Source organism: Trematomus bernacchii, unplaced genomic scaffold (genome assembly GCF_902827165.1).
Source record: "Trematomus bernacchii unplaced genomic scaffold, fTreBer1.1, whole genome shotgun sequence".
NCBI classification, from domain to species: Eukaryota; Metazoa; Chordata; class Actinopteri; order Perciformes; family Nototheniidae; genus Trematomus; species Trematomus bernacchii.
In genome coordinates this window covers 16,377,905-16,401,584 of record NW_022987973.1, presented here as the reverse complement: position 1 = coordinate 16,401,584, position 23,680 = coordinate 16,377,905, and the positions used below count along the sequence as shown (strand labels likewise).

General features: G+C 39.9%; 1 protein-coding gene across 1 annotated transcript in view; it reads left to right on the top strand.

Annotated features, from left to right (window-relative positions):
• The window catches only part of LOC117471230 (coronin-2B-like), a 41,156-nt gene that overhangs the window by 8,250 nt on the left and 9,226 nt on the right, over window positions 1-23,680 (top strand). The window contains 2 exon segments of the mRNA XM_034116085.1: window positions 15,069-15,269; window positions 23,220-23,336. Of these exon segments, the coding sequence (XP_033971976.1) occupies window positions 15,069-15,269; window positions 23,220-23,336 (318 nt within the window).

The following is a 23,680-nucleotide window of genomic DNA, read 5'->3' as shown; positions in this document are numbered from 1 at the left end:
TGCCTCATTTCGCTCTATTTGCTGTTCTCCAGCCCTGTTTTTGCAGGGGGCTGATTCTGTGAGCTGCAGCTGACCACGCCCCCCTGCAGGAGAGGGGAGCATCCTCTGATCAAGTCAGAAGAGGGGGAGAAAAATAGATCTCCGTCCTCCGTGTTTTATTATCTTATTATATAGAGTCGTTATTCATTTGTTTTAAAGCTCAATAAATAACAAAGAAGACCTTTTGTGCGGAAGATTTCAACTTTAACGGACCGGCGAATCAAAACCTAACTGAAACTCTGCTGCACGGTCCGCTCGTTCCTTGGAAGAGGCGGAGAGGTGGGGTGTTTGTCATCTGCTGGTGGACTAACCGGAGATAATTACAGTGCTTGCCTCGACGGGGAGGGATTGCATACAGCAGCAAGAGCAAACGCTTGCCTCGGGGAGGGAGAAAAAAAGCCACAGCGGAGAATAAACAGAAGGGTAACCATGGCAACCATGCACGGAAAGTCTTCTTCGCTGCTTTTGTGGCAGACTACAGCGCCACTTACAGGCCTGGCATATGTACTACTGCGTCTCCAGCGCTTTCGAGCGGCAATGGCCGGCCGTGGCCCAACCCCACATTCCCCTGATAGGTGGAGAGTTGGCCCAATAGCCGTAGCGCCACCGTCCTGACGTCAGGACAGTGTTCAAATCTGGATCAGTTTTTTTATCAGATCCGTTGCAGCCCCTTTTTTAGAGATTTGGGTATGGAGGAAAATAGAGAGGGTTGTGTTTTCTGACACCTGGTGAGTTCCCTGGAACACCGGGGACACATATTCATGTATAAAAGACGTACAAAAGTGCATTTTGCATGATAGGTCCCCTTTAAATGTATTTTTTCCAAAATGATCTCAAATGTGTTCCCGTCTCTTTTCTACCTTTGTAAATGTCTCCTACTTTTATTTTATAGACTGATAAAGACAAGTCGTTTTTGTCCGTCTTTGTCTCTTTTTTTCTATCTTTGTCTCTCTCTTTTGTTCACCCTTAAACTCTTGCTGCCATTTCAACAGATTATAGTGACACAAAAGGCTTTCTTGTCATATTGTCTCTGGATTGGCGTATTGAAACAGACGGAATGCCTTGCAGCAGCTGTAAGGATGTTAGTTTGATCACTAAACTCAATGTACTGACAGTTATTTATATTATTTGGCACATCCTGTTCATATCAATGAGGATAGACTTACAGTAATACAACAAACACCAACACCCCTTGAAAAAATGAAAACATGTCAGCTTCTTAAAGTCCAGTCAGCGTGTTTTTTTTCTTCTCATTCTTTATTACCGGACTGATTTAGTGGTGTTACTAGTTCTCAGGAATTACTTTAAAGGGGACCTATCATGCAAAATGCACTTTTGTACGTCTTTTATACATGAATATGTGTCCCCGGTGTTCCAGGGAACTCACCAAGTGTCAGAGAACACAACCCTCTCTATTTTCCTCCATACCCAAATCTCTAAAAAAGGGGCTGCAACGGATCTGATAAAAACTGATCCAGATTTGAACACTGTCCTGACGTCAGGACGGTGGCGCTACGGCTATTGGGCCAACTCCACCAATCAGGAGGAGACAGCCATGGCCATTGCCGTTCGAAAGCCCTGGAGACGCTGTAGTACATATGCCAGGCCTGTAGGTGGTGCTGTTCTCACAGAATCAGCCCTTGCAAAAACAGCTAAAACATTTCAAATTGAGCGAAATGAGGCATGGCTAAAATGCATGATCTGTTTGGTATTTTGAAAAAAAAAAGTATAAATATGCCTTATATAGGTATGGTCCTACACTATATTATTCAAATATAGCATGAAAGGTCCACTTTAAGTACAAATTTATTATAACCGGCCATAGCACGTCATAAAAAAATTGAATCATGCCCAGAAACCAATCCATTTAATAATGAATAAGAAAATGAAATCAATAAATATACAGAGGCTTCTAGATCAAATTGTTAAGTTTAGTAAACCTAGGCACTGAGAAAGTAATTCACTTTACATTTCTTGTGAGTGTAACTGATATTGCACTGGTGAAGCTGCAGTGGTCAGTACATGTTTACTATGCTGGCAAATGCAGTGCCACTGCAGTGAGAACCAGGGTGGTCCATTTCTCACTGAAACATTCGTTGCCTGGTTGGGAAGTTTGATGAGGTGTTGTGGAATCTACTTATGTAATTTTATCCCACATCACATTTCCAGGCATGAGGCTGACTATACCAGAACTGTAGGATGTACTGCGCTGCATTTGTAATTTCTTGTATGCTAGTCCAATGTCAACTCGCATTCGAGGTATGTTCTATCATCGATGCCGCCGCCTAATGTTTTGTGATTTGTTTATTTCTCATATGGTCGTCAGGGACAATGTACTGTGATGTCTTAAACTACATGATCAAACAAGAGACACATTCAAACATTCAAAATGTATCTTTGTATGCATTATACTATAGGCGGAAGTACTGTGTGTTCTACACTGAGTTGGGTGTTTGAGAGTTGATTGAACATAAGAGAGCAATGAGTGGGGAGTGGGGCGACCAGAGAGAGCACATCCACGATGGATGGTACCACCACCCACACTCTCACAAACACACACAGACAGACATTCTCCAGGATCAGTGTCACATTCAGCTCTGTTTCGCCTATGGGCACTGATAGCAGTGTAAATATAGATATTTGTCTCTTCAGCACAAAATACTTCATTTATTCCATTTGCCTTTCCTTGTTTTTTTCTTTCTGACTAAATGTCTCCACTATTCTCTCTCCTTTATATCTAACATATTTAATATTTTCCCGGAACATATTTTATTAACTTCTCAACAATCTGTGCTATGATCTGTTCATTGCTGCTAAAAATAAGATCCACAAAAAGCAAATAAATGTAATTTAAAGGGTAGTTGGTCATGGTGGTTCACTGTCCTGAACTAACTCATGAAGCCATGAGGAGATCACATGAACCATAAATACATAAGCCTCTTATACAGGCTACAGTATGGTGAAAGTGTCAGCTCGGAGCCACTGATACAGCCTGGTGTGTCAGCAGTTTGTTTAAATGAGTTTGGCAAATGCAATCAGGCTTGTTTGATTTGAATTGACGTCCGGAGAGATCAGATGCCAGGTGGTGCAGGGGAAGACGTGGGTCTTACCTCTGCTGTATTGTCAGTGTTCATAAGCAGAAAGATGGTAAGACAGTGCTCGTCTGGCTCTAGTGATTGCTATTAGTTGGTGAGTGCATCTTACTGAGGCAATGGGATCTGGGGGAGATGGTGTCAACAGAAGAGCTCTGCTGAGTTTATTAATATAAACTGATTCAATGACCAGGCTCACAGAATGTTTCCCACTCAACTGTTAGGAGACCAAATTATGTTGACGGATAAGGTCATTTTAAATTATGAAGAATCATTGAAAAAAACTGCAGGCCAGGTATTTTAGTCCTTTTCCTGTTAATCTTTGCATTCTTGTGTTCCACAAAGTAAGGACTGTAGCCTGGCAATGCTCCTGACAATGAAGAATGGGAGCTGGGAACTCCTCTGAGTGTAAGGGGATAAAGGCTAAAAGACACATTATTCCACATTGTCAGGGGAAAAAAGCTGTTTAGGTTTTTCAGTGGAAAGGTGCTGAGGCTAGCAGCAAAGGAAGGCCTGCATGAAAGCAGTACAGCAGGTCCCTGTGTGGTGCAAATGTAATTGTTTAATGGTCCTCCTTTATCTTCAAGTGCTCTAGAGGAATGAAATACATTTGCTAGGTGAAGTTGGCATTACTGCTTAATGCTAAATATTTCTGTTCAATTTAACTTTTTGTACCTATGGCATTACTCAAACATACTTTTATTTTCAAGGACAACATGACAAGTCATCAGAGGAATACATCAACAATGTACTGCATAGAACAGCTTTAAATATATCTAATACAGTAAATGTGTACTCTAAATATGTTTCATCACTGAGCCATTATTATTAAACACTACTCAGAATGTGAGCAGATCCAGCAGGGAGTAGATTGTGCCAATAAAGAATCCCTGTTGGAATAACAGCCAGAATTAAATATTTGTCTCCATATAGTACAGTGAAATGAGGCCTGTGTTTCACAGCTGCCTTTTAAACTGGGACACGTAGGTCTACTGTGCTGCAGAGGCCCAATTGACAGGCTGGCAATAAACAGATCAATGCAACAGACTGGAAAGCTGTGCATGACTGACCATATGATAGATATCCCTCTCATTGCTAGCAAGCCAAACAATGTCCTGCCATGTGAGTAGCATGCCCTTATATAAACTATATAATAAACCAAATGGAAACTAATATAATAAGCATAGCACGTGATGTAGAATGACAGCAGCGTTCTAGTTCAGTATTATCCATGTGATCTCATCAACAAAGTGGCTTCTATGAAATAGGTCAAATTCACAACACATTAACCTTCACCCACATATGGGAATACTGTCATTTGAAATGTGGCTTGACATGCCCACACGTGTGTGCAAAGGCTATTACTGTCTGTTTCTTTCGGTCTTGCTGTGTGTGTCTGTGTACTGTAGGTGCAGAGTAGGTGTGCCTTTCTTTCTTTACTGAAACAGAAAAATGAAAATGAAATGCAATAAAGTAGATTTAACCACAGGGAGGTGACAAGCACAATCTCCTTCATCAGCAAGCCTATAATGATCTACACCAGTTTGACTTGTAATACTATTCTGTGGTTAAACCTGCTTACTGTGGTAGACAAACCCATTAGAATCTCTTTGCTCATGACCTCCCCCCTGAATAAACGGGAACATCTGGAGTTTCCCTGCCCCCACTTTAAAGCTGGCAAAGGTGCAAGAATCTGTTTGTCTCTCTCATATTTGCCCTCTTTGTATCCCATCAATGATAATACATTGTGACATGCCATGTGACATCATTCATTTGTGTTGAAGATCCAACAAGGAGAAACATTTTTTGGCCCAACTAGCCCTCTTAATATTGTCAGGATCTTTAACCCACCGTCGAAGATTCAACTATTCCATTAAATTGTAATTAACTGTAAAGAGATTACAGAGAACTGACCTGATCCTCTAATATGATATTGACGTACCAGTTTCCTGTAGAAGGACATTCGTTATCTCATTGCCCTCTGTATCTGTATCCGACAAATGGCTCTATAATATCCTTTGCTACCGGTTTCCGGCATCTGCACCTTCTGTCAGTCGGTAAATACTTGTGTTCTATAGCAAGATATCTCAACTACTACGGAAAGGACTGGCTTAATGAATAATTTTCGGTGAAGAAATCTTAAAGCAGATCAATCCTGAGATTTACTCATTACTGCTCCTCTGAAGGTGAATTCCTTAAAAGTTGGATACTCAAGTTCATCTTGCACCATTCTTTCAACTTTACATGTTTAGTCCCATTGAAAAGGTCCCAACAATAAAGGTCCCAACAATAAAAGAAAACAATTACATCATATTTTTTGTTCCTCTAATACTTTCATACCTTATGATGTAAGGAATTGGGGACCACCAGCAATTCTTTAGACTGTTACTCTTGTGTATCCTCCTATTATTGGGTTATTCCTACAGTTTATTTAATATTCAGTATAAGTAAAATGCTTTGTATGTTCACAAACTTGCTTGGCCAAAAATGATTTGCTTGTTAACATTGTCTTATGCAGATATCCAACTCATCTCTTTTTTCGGCACCAAGATTATGCTCTTCTGATTCATTTTCTAAATGGTGATTGTGAATAATAATTAAAATGGTTATATTGTTTTTAATTCTGGTTCTTCTGGTTTCATTCTCATGTTCTCATATGTCTTTCCAAGCAGTATCACATAATGATAAGAAGATCAGTATTCTAGCAGCACAAGTCCTTGTTGCCAAGGTTCAGACGTCTACGGTCCACAATGGTGAAGTCCTTGGCCAGGCAGATGGTCTGGCACCCGGCTTGGCCACGTTCTCTGTTTAGGTTTCCTTTTTCACGCCTGCCATCTTCCAATCCTGCGAACAGAGACAGAGGGAGAAAAAATAGATAGTGAGAGGACACAGTAGAAAGAGAAGAGAGACGAGGGATAGATTGTGTGATAGAAGAGCTGGTATCTCTTCCTCTTCTAGGACGTTCAGTCCATCTGGTCGTCGATAGAGTTTGGTAGAATCGCCTCTGTGGTTCTGAACTGCAACGTTTTTTCACTCACTCAGTTTGGAAGAACAAGTAGCTTTTCCCAGAAGTGTGAACAAATGAGCCAGACATATGTTACAAAGATCAGACGATTTTGAAATATAAGAGGTGACTTATATTTGAAACAGTAAATGGTTTGATTGATGGTTATTGGAAAAAGAGAGTCGTTGCTGCCCAGTTTTCTCTATATTGTATCCTCTGGCAAGGCTTTCTTATTAGAATGTGTAACTAAGCCTTTTTCACAGCAGACATTTTGACTTGTCATAGTAGGAAAAGCCCAGGTGCAAACTTCCAGGGTTAAGCTGTGCATGCATGCAACAAAATTCAAATGTTGTACATGACCATTCAATGTAGTAAGAATTGAACCACATTCTCAACCGCATGAAGCCAAAAGTATGCACAAGCCTTTGGAAGCTGCTTTGTTGGTGGACTCGATTAGACCAAAGACACCACAGACTAACAAGCACACCTTAGCACACTTTAGATATCTTGTTAAAAAAAATGACAATGCCACTCTCCAGGTTCAGGGTTAAATGACCAAAGGATTAATCCGCCTGCAGGTACAGGCGTGCTCCATTAGCAATCAACTTGAATTTTTAGAGTGCAATCTGATAACAAATATTAAATCATAACTCACCAAATAATGTATGATGTCACAGAGCTGCTTCTATGGTCTTGCGTCAGTGATGTATTTCAATAATCTGATGAAAGTGGTCCTTCATTTCCCTCTCCGCCATCTTGGGCTCGGTGCCATTTGGCTTTCTCAATTTGAACCACTGCCAGAGGGATTTTAGAGCTGATGAGATTTGTGTACTATGATATAAATCAACTTTCTTTAGTGTTGCTTCTGTATAAAGGTTTGCAAGAATATGCATAGAGCACAATTCAAATTATATTTTCTTTTTGCTCAAACTGATGTCCACCACGTTGTGCATATACTTACGTGTGTGTGTGCGTATACATGTGCTCGTGTGCCTGTGTGTGTTTGTGCTGCAGGCAGGTGGTCTGACAGAGGGGAGTTAATCTGTCTGATAAAAGCCTCCCCTGCTCCTTTTCTCTGTCTGCCTTTTTCTTTGTTACTTTATTCATCATTCTTTCTTGGTCTTCCCCTTCCCTTTCTCTCTCTTTTCTTATCGTCTCTTCTCTTTCACCTTATATACCTGATTCGCTCTTTTAGGCAGACTCTGCTTCACTATAGGGGAGGCAGATATAAATCTGTTTCTCCTCTGTCACTGTCCTATTTGTCCTCTTTTTTAGTTTTCTGTCTTTCATCTGGGCTTTTTCTTCACCTTGATTCTACTACCCCCCTTCTGCCATTCAGGGTTTGAGGCCCAGCTCACGCCATTATGCTCCAACAAGCATTTGGCAGTAGCTCCTTGGGGAGAAGGAAAGGCAAGCAAAGGGGCTATTAGTAATTTAGGTATTGTTTTTGATGACTGATCTTTAAAGTGGAATTGGGAACAATTTGTCCATTTGTATTTAACTATAAAATATTCTCGAAAAGACTACTGTTTGTAAGCATATCTAGCAAATACTGTGTATCTATATTTATACTTTGATAATAACACTCCTGTCTTTAACATCCTATACATTCTGGGGTGATGGATGGATTCCTGGACACCCCCTCCTCCTACATGTACTCTGTACAAGTGCCCTTCACCTGGGTTTCTGGGCTTGCTGTCCTTGAGCAGTGGGCTCTTTGCCACCATTACCGCTACTTAATGGGGCTTGCTTAAGGCCTAAGAGCAGCAATTAGCTGAGCTCCTGTTTCTCATGTTATTATCGTCTAGTAATACCGAACACACTCCAAAACTCAAACCGCACTGGCTGCTGTTACACCATCCAACTATCTACAGTATGGCGCAAAGACCACCACTATCTTTCGAGCAAACTGACACACAATGTAACACCTACAGCAATCGCTTCCTTCCACTCTTCCACACTTCACTACACTAGCTATGGTACATTGGAGCAGTGGCTGACATAGTCTGTATATCAAGACTGCAGCCATGTTAGCATCAGCAAGCTAAAATGCTCAAAATTGCAATTTAACAAGCTGATTTTTAGCAGGTGCAATGTTATGCATACTGGTTTAGTACGTTTACTATTTAGCACTGAACACAAAATATAGCTGAGGCTGATGCGAAATGTCATTTGTTTAATGTTTGACCTGATTATGGCGCTGGATAAAAAGTCTGAGGATCAGTTGGTAAAGTCGTTTAAAAACATTACAATTTCTTCCCATAGGAACATTGAATGTCTGTAGAAATTCATTTAGTAGTTGTCGAGATGCTTTACTCTGAACCATAAATGTCAGGAGGACTCTAAAGTCAGTGGGATTCATCCTCTGGGGATCATGAATGTCTGACAGATAGATCGACATATGGTCTGCTAAGGTCACAAATGGGGCTAAATGTACTTTGACATTATGACAACTACACATCAGTGACAATCTTTCAGTACAGCTAATTTACTGTTTTATTATTGAATGACCAAATGAAGCACTTAAAATATCTTCCTCACTATTAAAGGTCTCAAACATTAAGAAAATAACCAACCACTGAAATGTTAAACATCAGTAGTTTCAATTGAACAAATAATATGGGATTTTATTCAGCCTGCATACAGTAAAAGAATTGCACCTGCAATGCTCCACTGTGACCTTTCAAGAGACATCCCGGAGGTCCAATTTAAAGGCTTTGTAATACAGGGTTACACAGTAGTTGCAGATGGACATATGGAGTAGACGTAGCACCACCCCAACCCTTCACCTGCCAAGTGAGTACTTACCCTCACATGGGCTTAAGGTCTGACATTAATGATGGGAAGATGTTGCCCTTTAACTTGACCTTATGGCACACTTTAATGTGATGTATTACTGTTGAGCGTTTCTGGTGTGTTGTTTGTCTTCTTAATTGTTTGAGAAACTCCAGAATTGATATAATTGACATTAATGGGCCAGATAATGGAGACTGAGTGAGCTCCAAGAGCTGCTGTGACCTCTCTTTTCAAAGGATAGAAATTAGGCTTGAATAAAAGATTACCTTGCCAACATTCCTGAACTGGCCATCTGGAAAAACAGACAAAAATCCAGATGGATTCACTTTGGTCTGCTGGAGCAGGTGTGTTAAATCTATTCTCCACTGTACTTTATTCCATTTGCTGCTATGGCCTGCAGAGTTAGCTGCGCCTTTTGACCACTTTTGTGTGTACTGTATATGAGGTTGTAAGCAAACGTAGGATGCATGGCTTTCATCTGTTTAGGTTGTTTTTTTGCTCATATTTTTCACATGACTTAACAGCTGCCAGTCTCTTTTGCCAAACGGAGACTTGAACTTGATTTGCTTAATGCCTTGCTTATAGAGAGTCATGATTTCACGTCGAGCCTATAGCCTCTGTTCCAGCAAGTATTTCTAGACAATTGCAGTTTGTTCCTTGTAGCTACTTTCCATACTTAACATAATTCAGAATACATCACACCTGCTATTTTGGTGATTTTATTAAAGTTCAAGAATCATTAGTTTGTGAGCGAAAAGAAGAAAAAAATCAGCTTCTATGAGAATTTCCAAGTATTGCAGCGCTGGTAATGACCATTGATTGCTGTTGACTGTGAGCTGACAGCTGGTAAAATGCAAATACTTTTCTCTAATAATCTGCAGCCTCACAACACACAAAAGCCATTTTAGAACCACTGTTGTCCCATCAGGCATTGCCATAGCAGTGTACAAAATATTCCTGCTCTTTCAGCCAAGCTGTGACACTTCCTGTGTAACATCGCACTTCACACTGAGAGAAAAAAGAGCTTATAGGATGTCTCGCTTTTTGTGATATTTACTCCTCGCAGAGAAGGGAAGTCATCATAAATGACTGTACAGTGTCGCTGCCAAGGGAAAGGAGGAACGGACAGAACATGACATGGTGGCTTGACAGGACTTCACCATGTCTGAGTGACAAGACATGCAGCCGCCCTGCAGATTTCCCTTTTGTATCTATTGAGTACCAGCTCAAATAGCTCTACTTCCTTATTTGGCACCAACATTGAGAAACTCTTGATTAGAATAATCTAAGCCATTGATTTGATTTGGTGGAGTCTGAATGGTCTTTTATTGGTTGTAATGCGCCAGTATGCTGCCATTGACTGATTATGGTTTGAGAAGAAAATGGATGTTGGACTGCAGCTGGGATGATGGAGAAGCAAAGCAAAGTATTTTGGATTGTTGTTTGTTGCTGTTCGACAATAAGTTTCATATTTTGGTGATTTTTGTAACCGAGACACAACCATTTGTTGCCTTTAGGATATCGGAAAGAGGGTTTAAACCTCAAAGGGGAAGATTGAGTGTGCACAGAGCAGCAGCAGTGTCTTGAAGCAAGACAAAGAAAAGCTCAATAAACACACTCTGGTCTCTGGAGTGGTCTGCCTGGCAGCCATGAACACCACAGTAAATGTATACTGCTGCAAACAGACAACACATGGTCAGACATGGACACAGGCACATAAACAGACTCACATGTACACCACATCATAAAGACTAGCATACTACACACAGAGACACACATACACACCGAGCCAAGAGGCCAAGGCAAACCCCCTTCATAGTGAACCTGCAGGGCCTCCACCTATTTTCACACAGACAAACATCAGGGGAGGCCATTTTCACTACAACACCTGCTGCAGTTGCCTCAGTGAATCGATCTGGTCGTTTCAGAAATAGTAAGCAGGGAAGAGCAGATACTTCAGGGCGTTTCTGTTGAGGAAAAAGCTGTGATTTAGGAGCTGGAGTCACTCATACAATGATCTCTGCCTCAATTTAATCTGTAAATATACTGTACATATGAATGGATTTAAAACTCAAGTTTAGTACTGGCTGTCCTTAAAAATCTCTCATATTCCTGGCAAAGAAGCCCAGTGTTTCTTTTTCATAGATAAAATGTAGTTATTGTATTGGAGTCATTTATTTAAATATAAATGAACACTGATGGTCAAACTAACCATAAATACATTAAACTTAATTCACACAGCTCTTATGTTCTTATATTTATAGAAACACTTTATTTGTTTGTTTTTAGGATACTTTTGTAAGAGCAGGAACAAGTAGTTATAATGTATAAGAAAAAATGAAACCCCAGCCATGTTTTATTGGATGAAGTGTAAGAAATCTGCCTTTTTTCTCACTTAGAACCAAATGTGGAAACAAAATACAAATTATGACCCCTGTTTTTTAACGTTATATGATTATGATATCTAACAATCATTTTAGTTGAGCAGTTACATTTCTGAAATGAAATGCCGGGCAAATGTATACATGCTTTTATACTACAGTATTTGAATTGTTCGGATTGGGAGTTGGGAGAATTATTATTTGTCCAATCAGCTATTGTCAGGTTTCCATTAAATTACACAAAAAAGAAAAAGAAAACTTCAAAGACAAGATATTAGATTTCTGAATATAGCTAATGTACAGTAAGCCACTGTATGCAGACACTGAGAATTTGATGACATTTTATTTCAGCTTTGAGACAACTGTATATTGTACAATTCCTTATTGAAAATATGTTTTCCACATTCCTTCTTTATTAATGTTTCAACTTTTTTTATAAGCGAGAGTGTGAAGGTCTTTGTTTCATTGTACTATAACTACATGTAATCACCCTGTTTTTGGCAGTGATGTAGTTGCTAACAAGAGCCACAGTTGCTGTCATTCTTTCTGGTGTCCACCTGTCATTACAAAACCTTGGCAGGTTTCCTGAGGACGGAAGGATGAGAGTAGAGATAAGAGATTATAAGAGGGGAGGATGAAGAGAGGACTGAAAACAGCTGGGAGTTTTAGCAAATCAGCTTAGAAAGGCCTTGTGATTCCATAGAGGTGGTGATAGGAGAGAGGCTGAATAGCTACTTCTGGCTGGGCTGGAGCCTGAACTTTAAAAGAGACAGAGACAGAGGGCTGACTGAGTGGCAGGATGGGAGAGAAGGGTGAGAGCAGGGAAGGGGGGAGTGCTAGCCCTGCAGCTATCAGTACAAGTAGGAGGAGAAGAGAGAGTTTAAAGGGGAGTGGGGAGGAAAAACATGAGAGAATCAGAGACAGACTGGCTGCTTGGATTTGAAAGGGAAGGAAGGAAGAGAGGAGATTCTTGCAGCTCGCTGAGAAAGGAGTGTGGATGTTTGCAGTGTGAGAAGGCAAGTCTGTGACTAGTGTCCCTCAAAGGACACTGGGAAGGTAAGCTGGCATTTTCAGGGTGGTTGTTATGAGAACGTTTGTCAGGTATCCAGTTATGTTTGTAATGTGTCCGACTTGGCATAAACATTTGAGAATATGCCCAAATGAAATTGACCTTACAAAGTTTAACCCTGAGGGGAATCATGCTCTCAACCAGCAGGTCTTGTGATTTGCCTCAATGAATACCAAGTCATTTATTTTTCTCTGATTGTGTTTTGTGAATGTTTGCACACCCCTGCTCGTCATCTGTTTGTTTGTGTGTGTGTGTGTGTGTGTTTTTATACTGTGAAACCTCGTGAGACTAGAAAGACCCGGACACACACAGATATCCTCTCTGTGCCATACCCCAGTGACCAATGAATGAGTATCCTTGTAAAGAGAGCTCAAAGCAGGCAAGTCTCCTCTAACCGTCCCGCAGGCCGCTTTCTGCTGCTCTTCTGTTCTACATTAATTCTTTAACAAGCTGCTATTATGCTGCCCACACAGCCGTGGTTCTGGAGTAGTCAATCTGCGTTTGAATGGGATGAGAGTGAGATGTTCTTACAGTATGCTGCGCGCTGTAGAATGTTTGTGACCAGCAGTCTGAAACCAAATATATTCAATAATATAAAATAAAAAAGGGACAAAAAGCAAATACATTTAATGAGAGGTTAGATACTTTGATCCTTTACTTAAGTAAAATGTGCAGTACTTCAATGTATGTCAAACTAACGTACTCCATTACAAGTTAACAAGTAAATTAATTATTATACAAACTGGCTTCTTTCAGATTGTTTTGACTGTTGGATTTATTTCCGGTATTTTCTTCATTAGACATTATTATCATTTTATTGTTTTTAGTTTAGCTGGACTTGAGGCAGGTATAGGACCAGCATGCACCTTTGAGAGTCTATATTTTTTGTTTTTTTCAGAGCAAGAGAGACAGGAGGAGCCATGATTTCTTTGTTCTTTGTTTGCTTCCTTAGGGTAAATAAACCACAAAAAAACAGAAACATCTGTATTACCAATGGACTTATTTTCCTTTGTGATTTGCGTCATTGCTTCAGTTCTTTAGATTTTGATTCTGGACAAATAGTAACTCTGTTACAATACATAGTTATTCTTCATAAATTATTTAAATTCTTGATCTGAAAGAGTAAGTACTTAATTGCTGTTGGAGAAATAAAATGGAGTTGAGATAACATTACATTTCCCTCTGAAATCGAATTTGGAAACAGTTTCAGCATCATACGTAGGGTTTAAAAATAACAACAATGTGCTGACACTGTAATTGCATAGTAACTGTATTACTCCTGCCATGTCACCACGGCTGCAACATTTGAAGGCTGGGGTGAGGGCAAAGTGATCAGCCACAGTATTGTTGCCTACTACTGGATGCCATTTCTCCAGTCTGGTTCAAGACCGAAAGGGACGGGGAAAGACAATAGCAGCCGCATGGTCTGAGGATGTTTCTATTTGCATGTGTACACCACTCCCACCAGTTTCCCTCTACATCCCAAGAACAATGCTGAATAGAGGATTGCCTGATGTCATCCGGCAACGCTGCTAGTGATCTGACAAGAGTCCTAAATCCTGTCCCGCCAGTTCCTGTTGCGAACCGATATCACTGGGATTTATACTAATGAACAGATCCAGTTTCAGAATATTTCCCAGTGTTGCCACATTCATTAGAAAGACACAGGCATCTTTTGTCAACCTTTAAATCGTTGTACAGAGTCAGCTCACGCCAAAAAATGAAGCTCCGTCAATGCATTCTTGTGGTGGAGAGACAGACAAAAGAAGCTTCTTGAGTCAAATGAAACCACTTCTCCTCTTTTGTTGTGTGCAGTGGCTGCAAACAAAGGCTGCTTTTTTGTTGTATGAGATCCAAAATAGAGTTACTAACTACAGGACATACTGCAATATTTCATATTGGTTTAACCAGCTGTCTTTTCCTGTAATTATATTATTCTTAAGAAATGTCTTTCATATTCTATTGCTATCCCTTCTTGGCACACTAATCGTGGGCAATTTGAACACTTTTCACCCTTCAAAAGCCTCACATCCATGACTAATTTGGACGATTTTCCACAAGTGAATGTGTGAAATGTCTGCACAGATGGGACAGCCCACCCCGCTACTGTGGGTTTGCTAGATGGGAACTTGACATTAGGATTTATTGATGCTGTCTGCATTATAATCATCACATCCTGTCAATAATACATGAAGGATGAAGATAACTTTCGCTGGCAGTGTAATTACATTTTATTATGTTAGTACTAACTTCGCCAAATGTTCTTCTCCTCTGCCTACACTAAAATGTTACTGGAAAAATTGTAAAAAGCAGGGTTGTCATCTAAAATATACAACAACATTGATACAATGTCCACACCAATTTACTGGATGCCAAATCGAGGTCAAAGTTGTTATCCTTAAAGTATTTTGCCAAGCAAGCATATTTACTGAACATTCAAAATAACAGGTGATGAATTGAATAGTTTTGGGTTTCGGGATCAGACAAAACGAGTAAAATATCACTGTGGGAAATTTTGATGGCCATTTTTCAACATTTCATCAACCGATTATTAACAATTTAACAATGAGACATGAAGTATACATTTATAGATCTGCAAATAATTGTTAATTGCCTATACAACAACCTTAAGTAATCTATCGGGATGTTCTATAAAATAAAATAAACGTATTGTTTATCTTCTTCAGATGTCATGGCGTCCAACCTACCGAAGCTCCAAGTTTCGAAATGTCTACGGAAAAGTAGGCAACCGGGAGCACTGCTTCGACGGTATCCCCATCACCAAGAACGTCCATGACAACCACTTCTGTGCCGTCAACTCCAAGTTCCTGGCAGTCGTCACGGAGAGTTCTGGCGGCGGCTCTTTCATCGTCATACCTGTTCCCCAGGTAACTGGCATCAACACCACTCGCTGTTTGTTGTTATCTGACCCAGAATCCAGGTTATTGCCAAGTAGGCTTCACGTACATGGAATTTTTACTTGGTGTATTGGTGCACAGGCAAGAAACATTTACAATGGAAATATTGAAAGAAATAGTATTTAAATGCCGACAGGATCGAAGCTAAAGGGGGTCTTTCCTCTTTGGAGTCCTCTGACTTTATTTTGTGTCGGTGCAGATTTGTGTATTTTGGGAGAGTATTTGGGGCTTGATAATACTAATGTTGTTAAGTTAAAGTTCCCATCATATGCTTTTCTGGTTCCTTGTGTGTTATGTAGCTTTTTCTGCATGTAAACGGTCTGCTAAGTCACAAACCTTCAAAGTACACCCTGTAGCGAGTAAAACTCTAACACAGAAAAGACGTGTCTATGCTGCCCCAGAACGCCTCGTTGTAGATTTGTATTTTTCCATTTTTTTCTTCCGGGGCCTATTGACGTCACTAAGTCCAAATGGACTAATTGGCACACAGCTATAGAACAATAGGCACACCCTCTGCCAGGGTGGACTCCCGAGCAGCTCAGGAGTTCGCCCCGCGAGGCTCCCGGAGCGGACAGTGTGAGGTGGATTTCCCGCTGTGTTTCCATGGATGCTGGATATAGACCAAGTGCCGTGCCGGCGCTCCGCGGTGCCCGCTGGCAACCCCACGCAGCAACCAGGAAACGACATCAGTAATCCACCTCTCACTGTCCGCTCCTCAAGCCCCACAGGGCGGACCAGCGAGCCCTGCAAAGTCCCGCCAGCACAGCACCCAGACCCCACGCAGCATTCTCATCTGTTTGTCATTACTGGTGTCATTTTCTGGTTGCTAACAAACGCCATTGTAAAACATAAACACTGATGTTCACCTGTAACGGTGGTGGACTCATCAGAGCACAGTGGGCTCATAGGGAGGGCGGGGCAGGAGCTCCAACAAGCCGTTTAGGACAGAGTGAATACACATACTATACAGAGATGCTGTATGAGAAACCAATGTGATTTTGGAACATTGAACAATGTAAATCTATTCTAGTAGACCTCAACAATGGAATTATGATCAGTAGAAATGGCCATGACATGTGACCTTTAACAATTAATGCTTGAGTGACTTACTGCGAGTCAAAGCTTTTAGGATGGTGAGGTACATGAAGGTATATCTGTTTAGGGTTTGAGTCCTTAATTCGGTCTGATTTATCAGATTATTTCTATCTTTAAGATCTGGAGGTTTAAAAATGTTTCCACATAAATTCACCAGAGAGTCTCCCTGCTACTTCAGAGCCTGCCAGGCTTTCATCTTCAAGCCAGAACCTAAAGCCAAAGTGAAATGCCAACACCGAGGCATACTGGTATTTCCCATAAACAACACAAAATGCCCCTGTTGTTATGGAAAGTGTGAAATGCTTTCCTACATGTAGGAAAAGTGAATGTGTCTGTATTTACTGAACAATCTCTTCTCTTTCAGCACATTCTGCTTTCCTGCTTTTGCTGGATTAATCATTATACAACATAATTGCAGATTTGTATGTGGAAGATAAGCCTGGCAGTGGCACATCTGAGAGATATTATACTGATAGTAAACTGATAAATCGTCCAACACATTAGTGGAAAGTAATTTTTCCAAGAACTGTGCTTAAGTGAGAACATGTTTGCTCACATTTTTGTTATGTGTTGATCATATTGGGTTTGATATAGAGATCATAAATGTGTTTCTAAATGCTGATGGTGTGCCTATTATGAATAGAGTTGCCTATGTAATTGGCAAGTGTTTTCAATGTGAGGCTGATAGTTGATGTTTTTTGATCACGTTATTACTGCGGCACATATGCGAGTAATTTTTCCATAGGACATTAACGTAGTTCACCTCTTACCTCAATTTGTAGTTCAGAGTGTAGGTCTGAGAAACCATAAAAAGAGTGTTTTGCCCCTTTAAGAGCGGCGCTGCCAAAGTACTTTAAAAAAGCTCTTTGCTGCCAGGCAGAGTCGAGTCACGCTGTTATCAGGAAGAAGAAGTATTCAGTAAGCTGAGAGCCTCTGCCATAAGAGGCAGGGAGACCGACATTTTACGTTACATCATCAGGAGCTTTTGTGTTCAGTCATGGAAAGAGACCTTTTGGTGATGAGATACTTGGTGTGAAGTGCTGAGATAATGTCAGCTTTTTAAACCATTTATTCACATCTGAAGTCAATATCTAATAGTGTCATGTAAGCTAGCAAGAACATAACAAGGGCATCGTCTTGATATAACCTTTACAAAAAAAAATGTAATGGTGTTTTTCATTTTGTCCCCCTACACTGATATATCAGATATGGCTTTTAAGATTGGTGAGGCTGCAGGAAATACTCAGAGGTCTCTGGGCAGTTAATATGCAGAGCTCTTTATTTAAGAAACTCACTTTGTTTTGAGCTTTTTAATATGAAGAAAATCTGCCCGGCATCAAATTACTTTTTTTTATAAGTCAGTCCAGTCATGAAGAAATAAAGACGTATGAGCCGAAAATGAATACAGTGGTATGGACTGGCAATAAACACATCTTCAAGTGATTATTATACTTTATTAAAAAACCTATCCTGAACAAAGGTAAAATAATACCTCACGTCAATCTCACATTTCACAAATGGTATTTTTTTGCTGTATATTGATTATATCCATGACCCTTCTAAAGAGCATACTAGATCGATTTCCTCCTGGTCAAAGTACTGCACTTAAGCGTTTCCTCTGCTGAGCTGACGAGGTCAGAAATGCATTTCTCATATTCAGCAGCAGCAGCAGCAGCACAGCTGACAGCTTCTGTGGGATGAAGGACTCTGTTCAAAACAACACATCAGCAAACTTAAGTTATCCTCTGTATTAGATGAATAGTAAAATCTTAGTTTGTGTTTAATGTGTTGATGCTACATATATGGTGTTGAGTAATAAGAATGATTATTAGTTTGTCTTTATTAGGCTAGTGGTCACTTATTTGTGATGTTAGTTAATAAATTATCGATACCCTCCAGAGACACAGAAACGTATTGGGATTCATTAACAGTGTATTTGTTAAGGTGCTGTATACAATGCACATTATAGTGCAGGATGTTTAATGTGTAGGCTACAGAGTTGGCTTATCAAAAGTAAATCAAACTGCGAAATCGATGGATGGGGTTCAATCTTAATTAGAAAGAGGTTTGTCAATGTCACCAGTCCCACTTAAGTCACACTAACCAAAATCAATAGCTGTCTCCAGTGTTAAGTAAATCAACTAAAGGCAGTCTGTTGAGTCCAATTATATGAAATCACTCAAAACTGATAAGAAATGAGAGAAAAATAACCTGAACAAGGTTGGAAATATAAGCATTAAAGGAAAGTAAAATCTTAATACAAGGCCAACTACATTTGTGAACGTTTGAAATGAGCTCCTCTTGCTCCTTCATTAGAAATTCAATCTGATGTGTGTGTGTGTGTGTGCTTGGCTAATGGCGAGGTGTGAGACATATTATGATGACAGCCGGCGAGACGGACATATGGTTGCCCCAGACGACGCCACTAGCAAGGGGGAGGAATACCGCTGGCACCACCTGGCACACACACCGGCCCAGAAATCACCTCATAAGGTGACAAACACCTCTCCATCGCCTCAGACAAAGAGAGGGTGTGGTGCTTTTTGAATCGTTGCTACCATTACTACTCATTCTAAATTATCTTTTAATTATTTAAAAGCATTTGTTAATTAATCTTTGGTGCCAGTGTAGGTGTCACTTTGCACTCTGGGATATTGCCTTAATGCGATTGTTTGCTTTTTTCTCACATTTTAACGACCAACCAATGAATATTTAAAAGGAAAAACAGCACAATTTTCAACAATGAAAATACTTGAAGCTGTTGCAATCTCATCTCTTATCTAAAATAAACCAGTACTGCAGTTTATTTTTACTAAAGGTTCTGGTATGTGTCGGTTCACCAGCAGGATCAAATGTAATATTGTATATGATTATATATAGATCCAGTGTTTCCCCTAGGTTTACTGCCTTGGCAGGGTGCTGCTCGGGTACCCCCCCCAACGAAAAACGATTTGAATTTCTTTTTTTTATCGATAACGGTTGAGGTTAAAAAATAATAATAAACAAATTTGAAACTGGGGGGGGACACAAACGGGCAGACAGCAGAGCTCGGGGCAATAATGCAGATTTGTTTGACTTTTTTTACACTTTGGTGTGTGTGTGTGTGTGTGTGTGTGTGTGTGTGTTTTAACTTTTAGTTTATTTAATAAAAGAGCACATGTTCAATGTGAAAAGTGACCGTAGATAGATTACTTCAGTTGCAATTTGGTGCTATATATATTTTTTTTTAATAAAAAAAGAAAAAAAACACCTTGAATTTCAGGCGGGGCGCGGGGCTCTGTTGGCAGGGCGCAACGCCCCGACAATGGTAGGGGAAACACTGAGATCCCTACACTGCATTAATCTTGTTATGTTATTAAGAGTGTACCTGGGTTAATGGCTTTATATACTGTATATATGGAAGTGAAGTTCACAGCATATTGTGCATAATACTCATATTCAACGTTAAGGATGTTATTTTGCTACGATTTATTAAAATGACCATTAAGTTAAACGGTGAAGTTATTTTTTAGAAAACTCCAATACAGTGTCAATATAATGCAGACCATTCTGCTGCATGGTGCATACAACATGAATGCTCTAACGGCATATATTAGAGTACCATTAACATGAGAAAAAACACAGCAGCAGCAATTCAGTTTGATAAGCATGACTCAGCTTGTTCATTTCCCTCTGCTGAGATTAGAGTGATTGATATCCGCATGCAGCAACACAGATGTTTAGCTGCAACATTCGTGAGTTGTTTAGTAAAGACAATTAGGATAGAAAAGTCCAAATTGCCAGTCTTGCATTATTGAATCCAAATGAGTTGTTAACACCCTCCTGGTCTGTAATTAATTAATTCACATTAAACTGTATTATAGCCAGACAAGTTAAAATACTGCCTTTAGAACATCCCAGAACAGCAGTAATTAGGATTTATTGGGAATTAGAGATCAATAACAGTTGTTAGCCATCGCGGTGCCTTTGGTGTAATGCAGCTGCTGGGCCGGCACATCTGTGCGACTCCAATAATACCTCATGGACCCCTGAACCCTGTGGATCCCAACATACATTATTTCCTTGCAGGTAATTAGTTCCATCTTACTAAGCAGTCCCTCAGGTCCCATGTTAATAATGTTTTGAGGCCATCCACATTAATAGAAAACTGTGTCTTCAAAACTCGGCATTAGCCTTGCTTGTCCCTTTTTAATTTTTTATTTTGTATAACTTAATTAAAGAGGACCTATTATGCAAAATGCACTTTTTGATGTCTTTTATACATAAATCTGTGTCCCCGCCGGTGTGTAAAGAGACTCACAAAGTTTCAGAAAATACAATCCTCTCTTTTCCTCCTTACCCACATCTCTAAAAAAAGAAAAGAAAACGGGGGTGCAAACGAGCTGATCCAGGATTTTGGCTCCTATGACGTCATTGGTGGCACACGTGACACGTCCCAACCTATCGTCCGTATACAGTCGTCTAGCTGAATCCCCTCTCGCTGCTGTGTGTCTGTGTATTCAGCAGGATGTCTGCAGGAAGCACTATATATAATACATATAATGGCACTGTTCTAGCGATAAACACTTAAAGGTAGGGTAGGTAAGTTTGAGAAACCGGCTCGAGATACACTTTTTGTTGTATTCCATGGAATGCTCTTAACATCCCGATGGCAATGAATATCTTAAGTGCTTTGACAAAAAATCCATAAAAAAATGTCATCTGTGGAAGCCGTAATACTGTAAAAAGCACGACCAATTATTTTAGCCGGCCCGGCTAAAATAACTGGATGGCCTACCTGCCTGTCAGCCTTCCATCTGTGCACAAACTTATCTCGTGCCCTCATTGGTCATGTGCGCGTTCGTGTGTGTTGGAGGAGGGGCTCTATAAGGAAGTGGCAGATTTTCTCCGGTTGTGTATTTTCAAATTTTAGCGATCTCGAGCTGGTTTCTAAAATGTACCTACCCTACCTTTAAGAAAGAACATGTGCTGCATCAGAAACAATGCGCTGCGTGTTTTGGGAGTAATATGGTCTGTGTTTACATTAACAAGCATGCTAACACTCAGAGCTAACGCTGTACTGGAGAGAATATGTGTAACGTAATGTCCTTGTGGTAAACCCTACGAGAGAGAAACGTTTGAGCTCCATACTGTTTCAGAAATAATGCTTGAAGTGGTTGGGAACATAATATGGCATTTAATCACGGCAGCGTTTAGCTGAGTTTCTCCCGATAGAAAACTCTCTTAGCAGGGGAAAGCTGCATGATGCTACAAAGGGGCGTGGCTAGCAGCAGCTGTTCCATTTAAAGCTACGGTCACAGAATCAGCCTTTTTGGAACAGGGCTGGAATAGAGGGGTATGAGCAGTATGAGGCATGGCTACATGGGTGATCTGTTTGGTATTTTAAGCAAAAAACTTCACAGACATGTTTTCTATTGGTATGGCCCTACAATGTATTTTTCAAATATAGCATAATAGGTCCCCTTTTAAATTTGCATCTGTACATGTACCCAAATTTGAGTTTCTTTTTGGATGTCGTGAGAAGCTATTGTGGTCCAAAGTTAGCAGAAAATAACGGGAGGGATGTTAAAGAGTCACGCTTTCTCATACTATCCTTGGCTGTTTTATTGACTGAATTGATGTCCCACTAAACTGTTGTCAAAGTTTGGCAGACATTTATGTCTATTGCTTTTGGTCACTTTGGCAAACTTGAAACATTGTTTCCTGTTGGCACACCTACTGCTTGTCTATTTTTATTGGATAAGCTACAAGTATGACATTCAAAAAGTATTTATTGATCTGCATGCTTATGTGTTTATGTTTCTATTTACTGTATCTTTTGTATGGTGCTGAGAATACACTGATATTAATATTATAGCTATTTAACTTGTCAGCTTGGTGTCAGTAGCAAGCTAATATTGAGCAATGTAGGTATACTGTACACTACATGATATTTCACTGTCATTAATATACATTCATAAACCTAGCCTTACTGAGGCTGTATGATTTACAATTTAGTAAATTGTAAATCTTTTTTTTTAATGTTTTTATTTTTTATGTTTGTATTGCTTTTTGTATCAGGTTCAGGGTGCAAACATGTTGCATTTTATTGTCATTGTTTCTTATATTTGTTATATTATAGAAGGGTTGATAGAGTTCAGAGTAGGGTTTGATAACATATGGAGTGAATGTTCAGGGTTCAGTAAGGACAGTGGACTTAAACACACACAGGATTTCACTGAGGCATGACCTCAACAAATCTCTGAGGGAACAAAAAAATAGGTCAGTGGATTGAAGTTACATCAAACATTCATGACAACATGACCGACATTTGGAGGTGGTGTCTGTCCCCTGTTGTTGTGAGCCACTGCCCCTCTGTGGACTCTGACGGTTATTGCAATAACAGAGATGTGCCTCAGATGTCCCAGTACAATAACCTGCTCTGCTTTATTAAACCATCTCTCTGATGTGATTTTTATTTATTTTGATTTCGTCTTTCAGCGAATAAAATCAATACATCAATAAAATGTGTTCATTAATGTTCCTCGGAGATCAGTACAGATTCATTTATTTGTATTATTAATATTCTTTTATAATAAAATATTTTTTGAGACATGTTTTACCGAAGATGCCATGTACTGGGTGTCTTTTATGCATTTTTATGTTTCAAAAACATGACTACACAATTTATCAATTTAATTACCACTTACAGTACATTTTTGTATAACCTCTTGATTATGGTATGGTTCACGTAGGTCCTAATAAATGCTTAATTCATTCCTTTCACCAACATGCTAACACATAAAAAGAAAATGCAAAATAACAATTTCTCTTTCTCTGTTTCAGTCTGGCCGCCTAGACTCTCATTACCCAAAAGTGTGTGGCCACCAAGGCAATGTGCTGGATATCAAGTGGAATCCTTTCTTTGAAAACATCATAGCCTCCTGCTCGGAGGACACCTCGGTAAGTGACCTACTTTATTACATTGTTAATGTTTTTTTACAAGTGATTATAGAGGAATATAGTATTGTGAAACTTTGAAGATGAATCTGTGAATCATGCAGCCACTGGCTCAGAAGGCAAAAAGGTCATGAAATCACTATGTCCACAGGGTGTGGGATGTAGAGACTTTGTACTAGACACAAGCTTGTGATTGGATTTCGCCCGGCAGCTGCTGCTGCAGTTGTTATTGTGAGCAAGCGGCCTAAAAATGGCAAATGACGGATGTGAAATGCCTTTGTGCAAGTCACAAATCCACTAGCTGTTCATTCCCTGACTATGTAAATAACATTAGACATATCAAATCT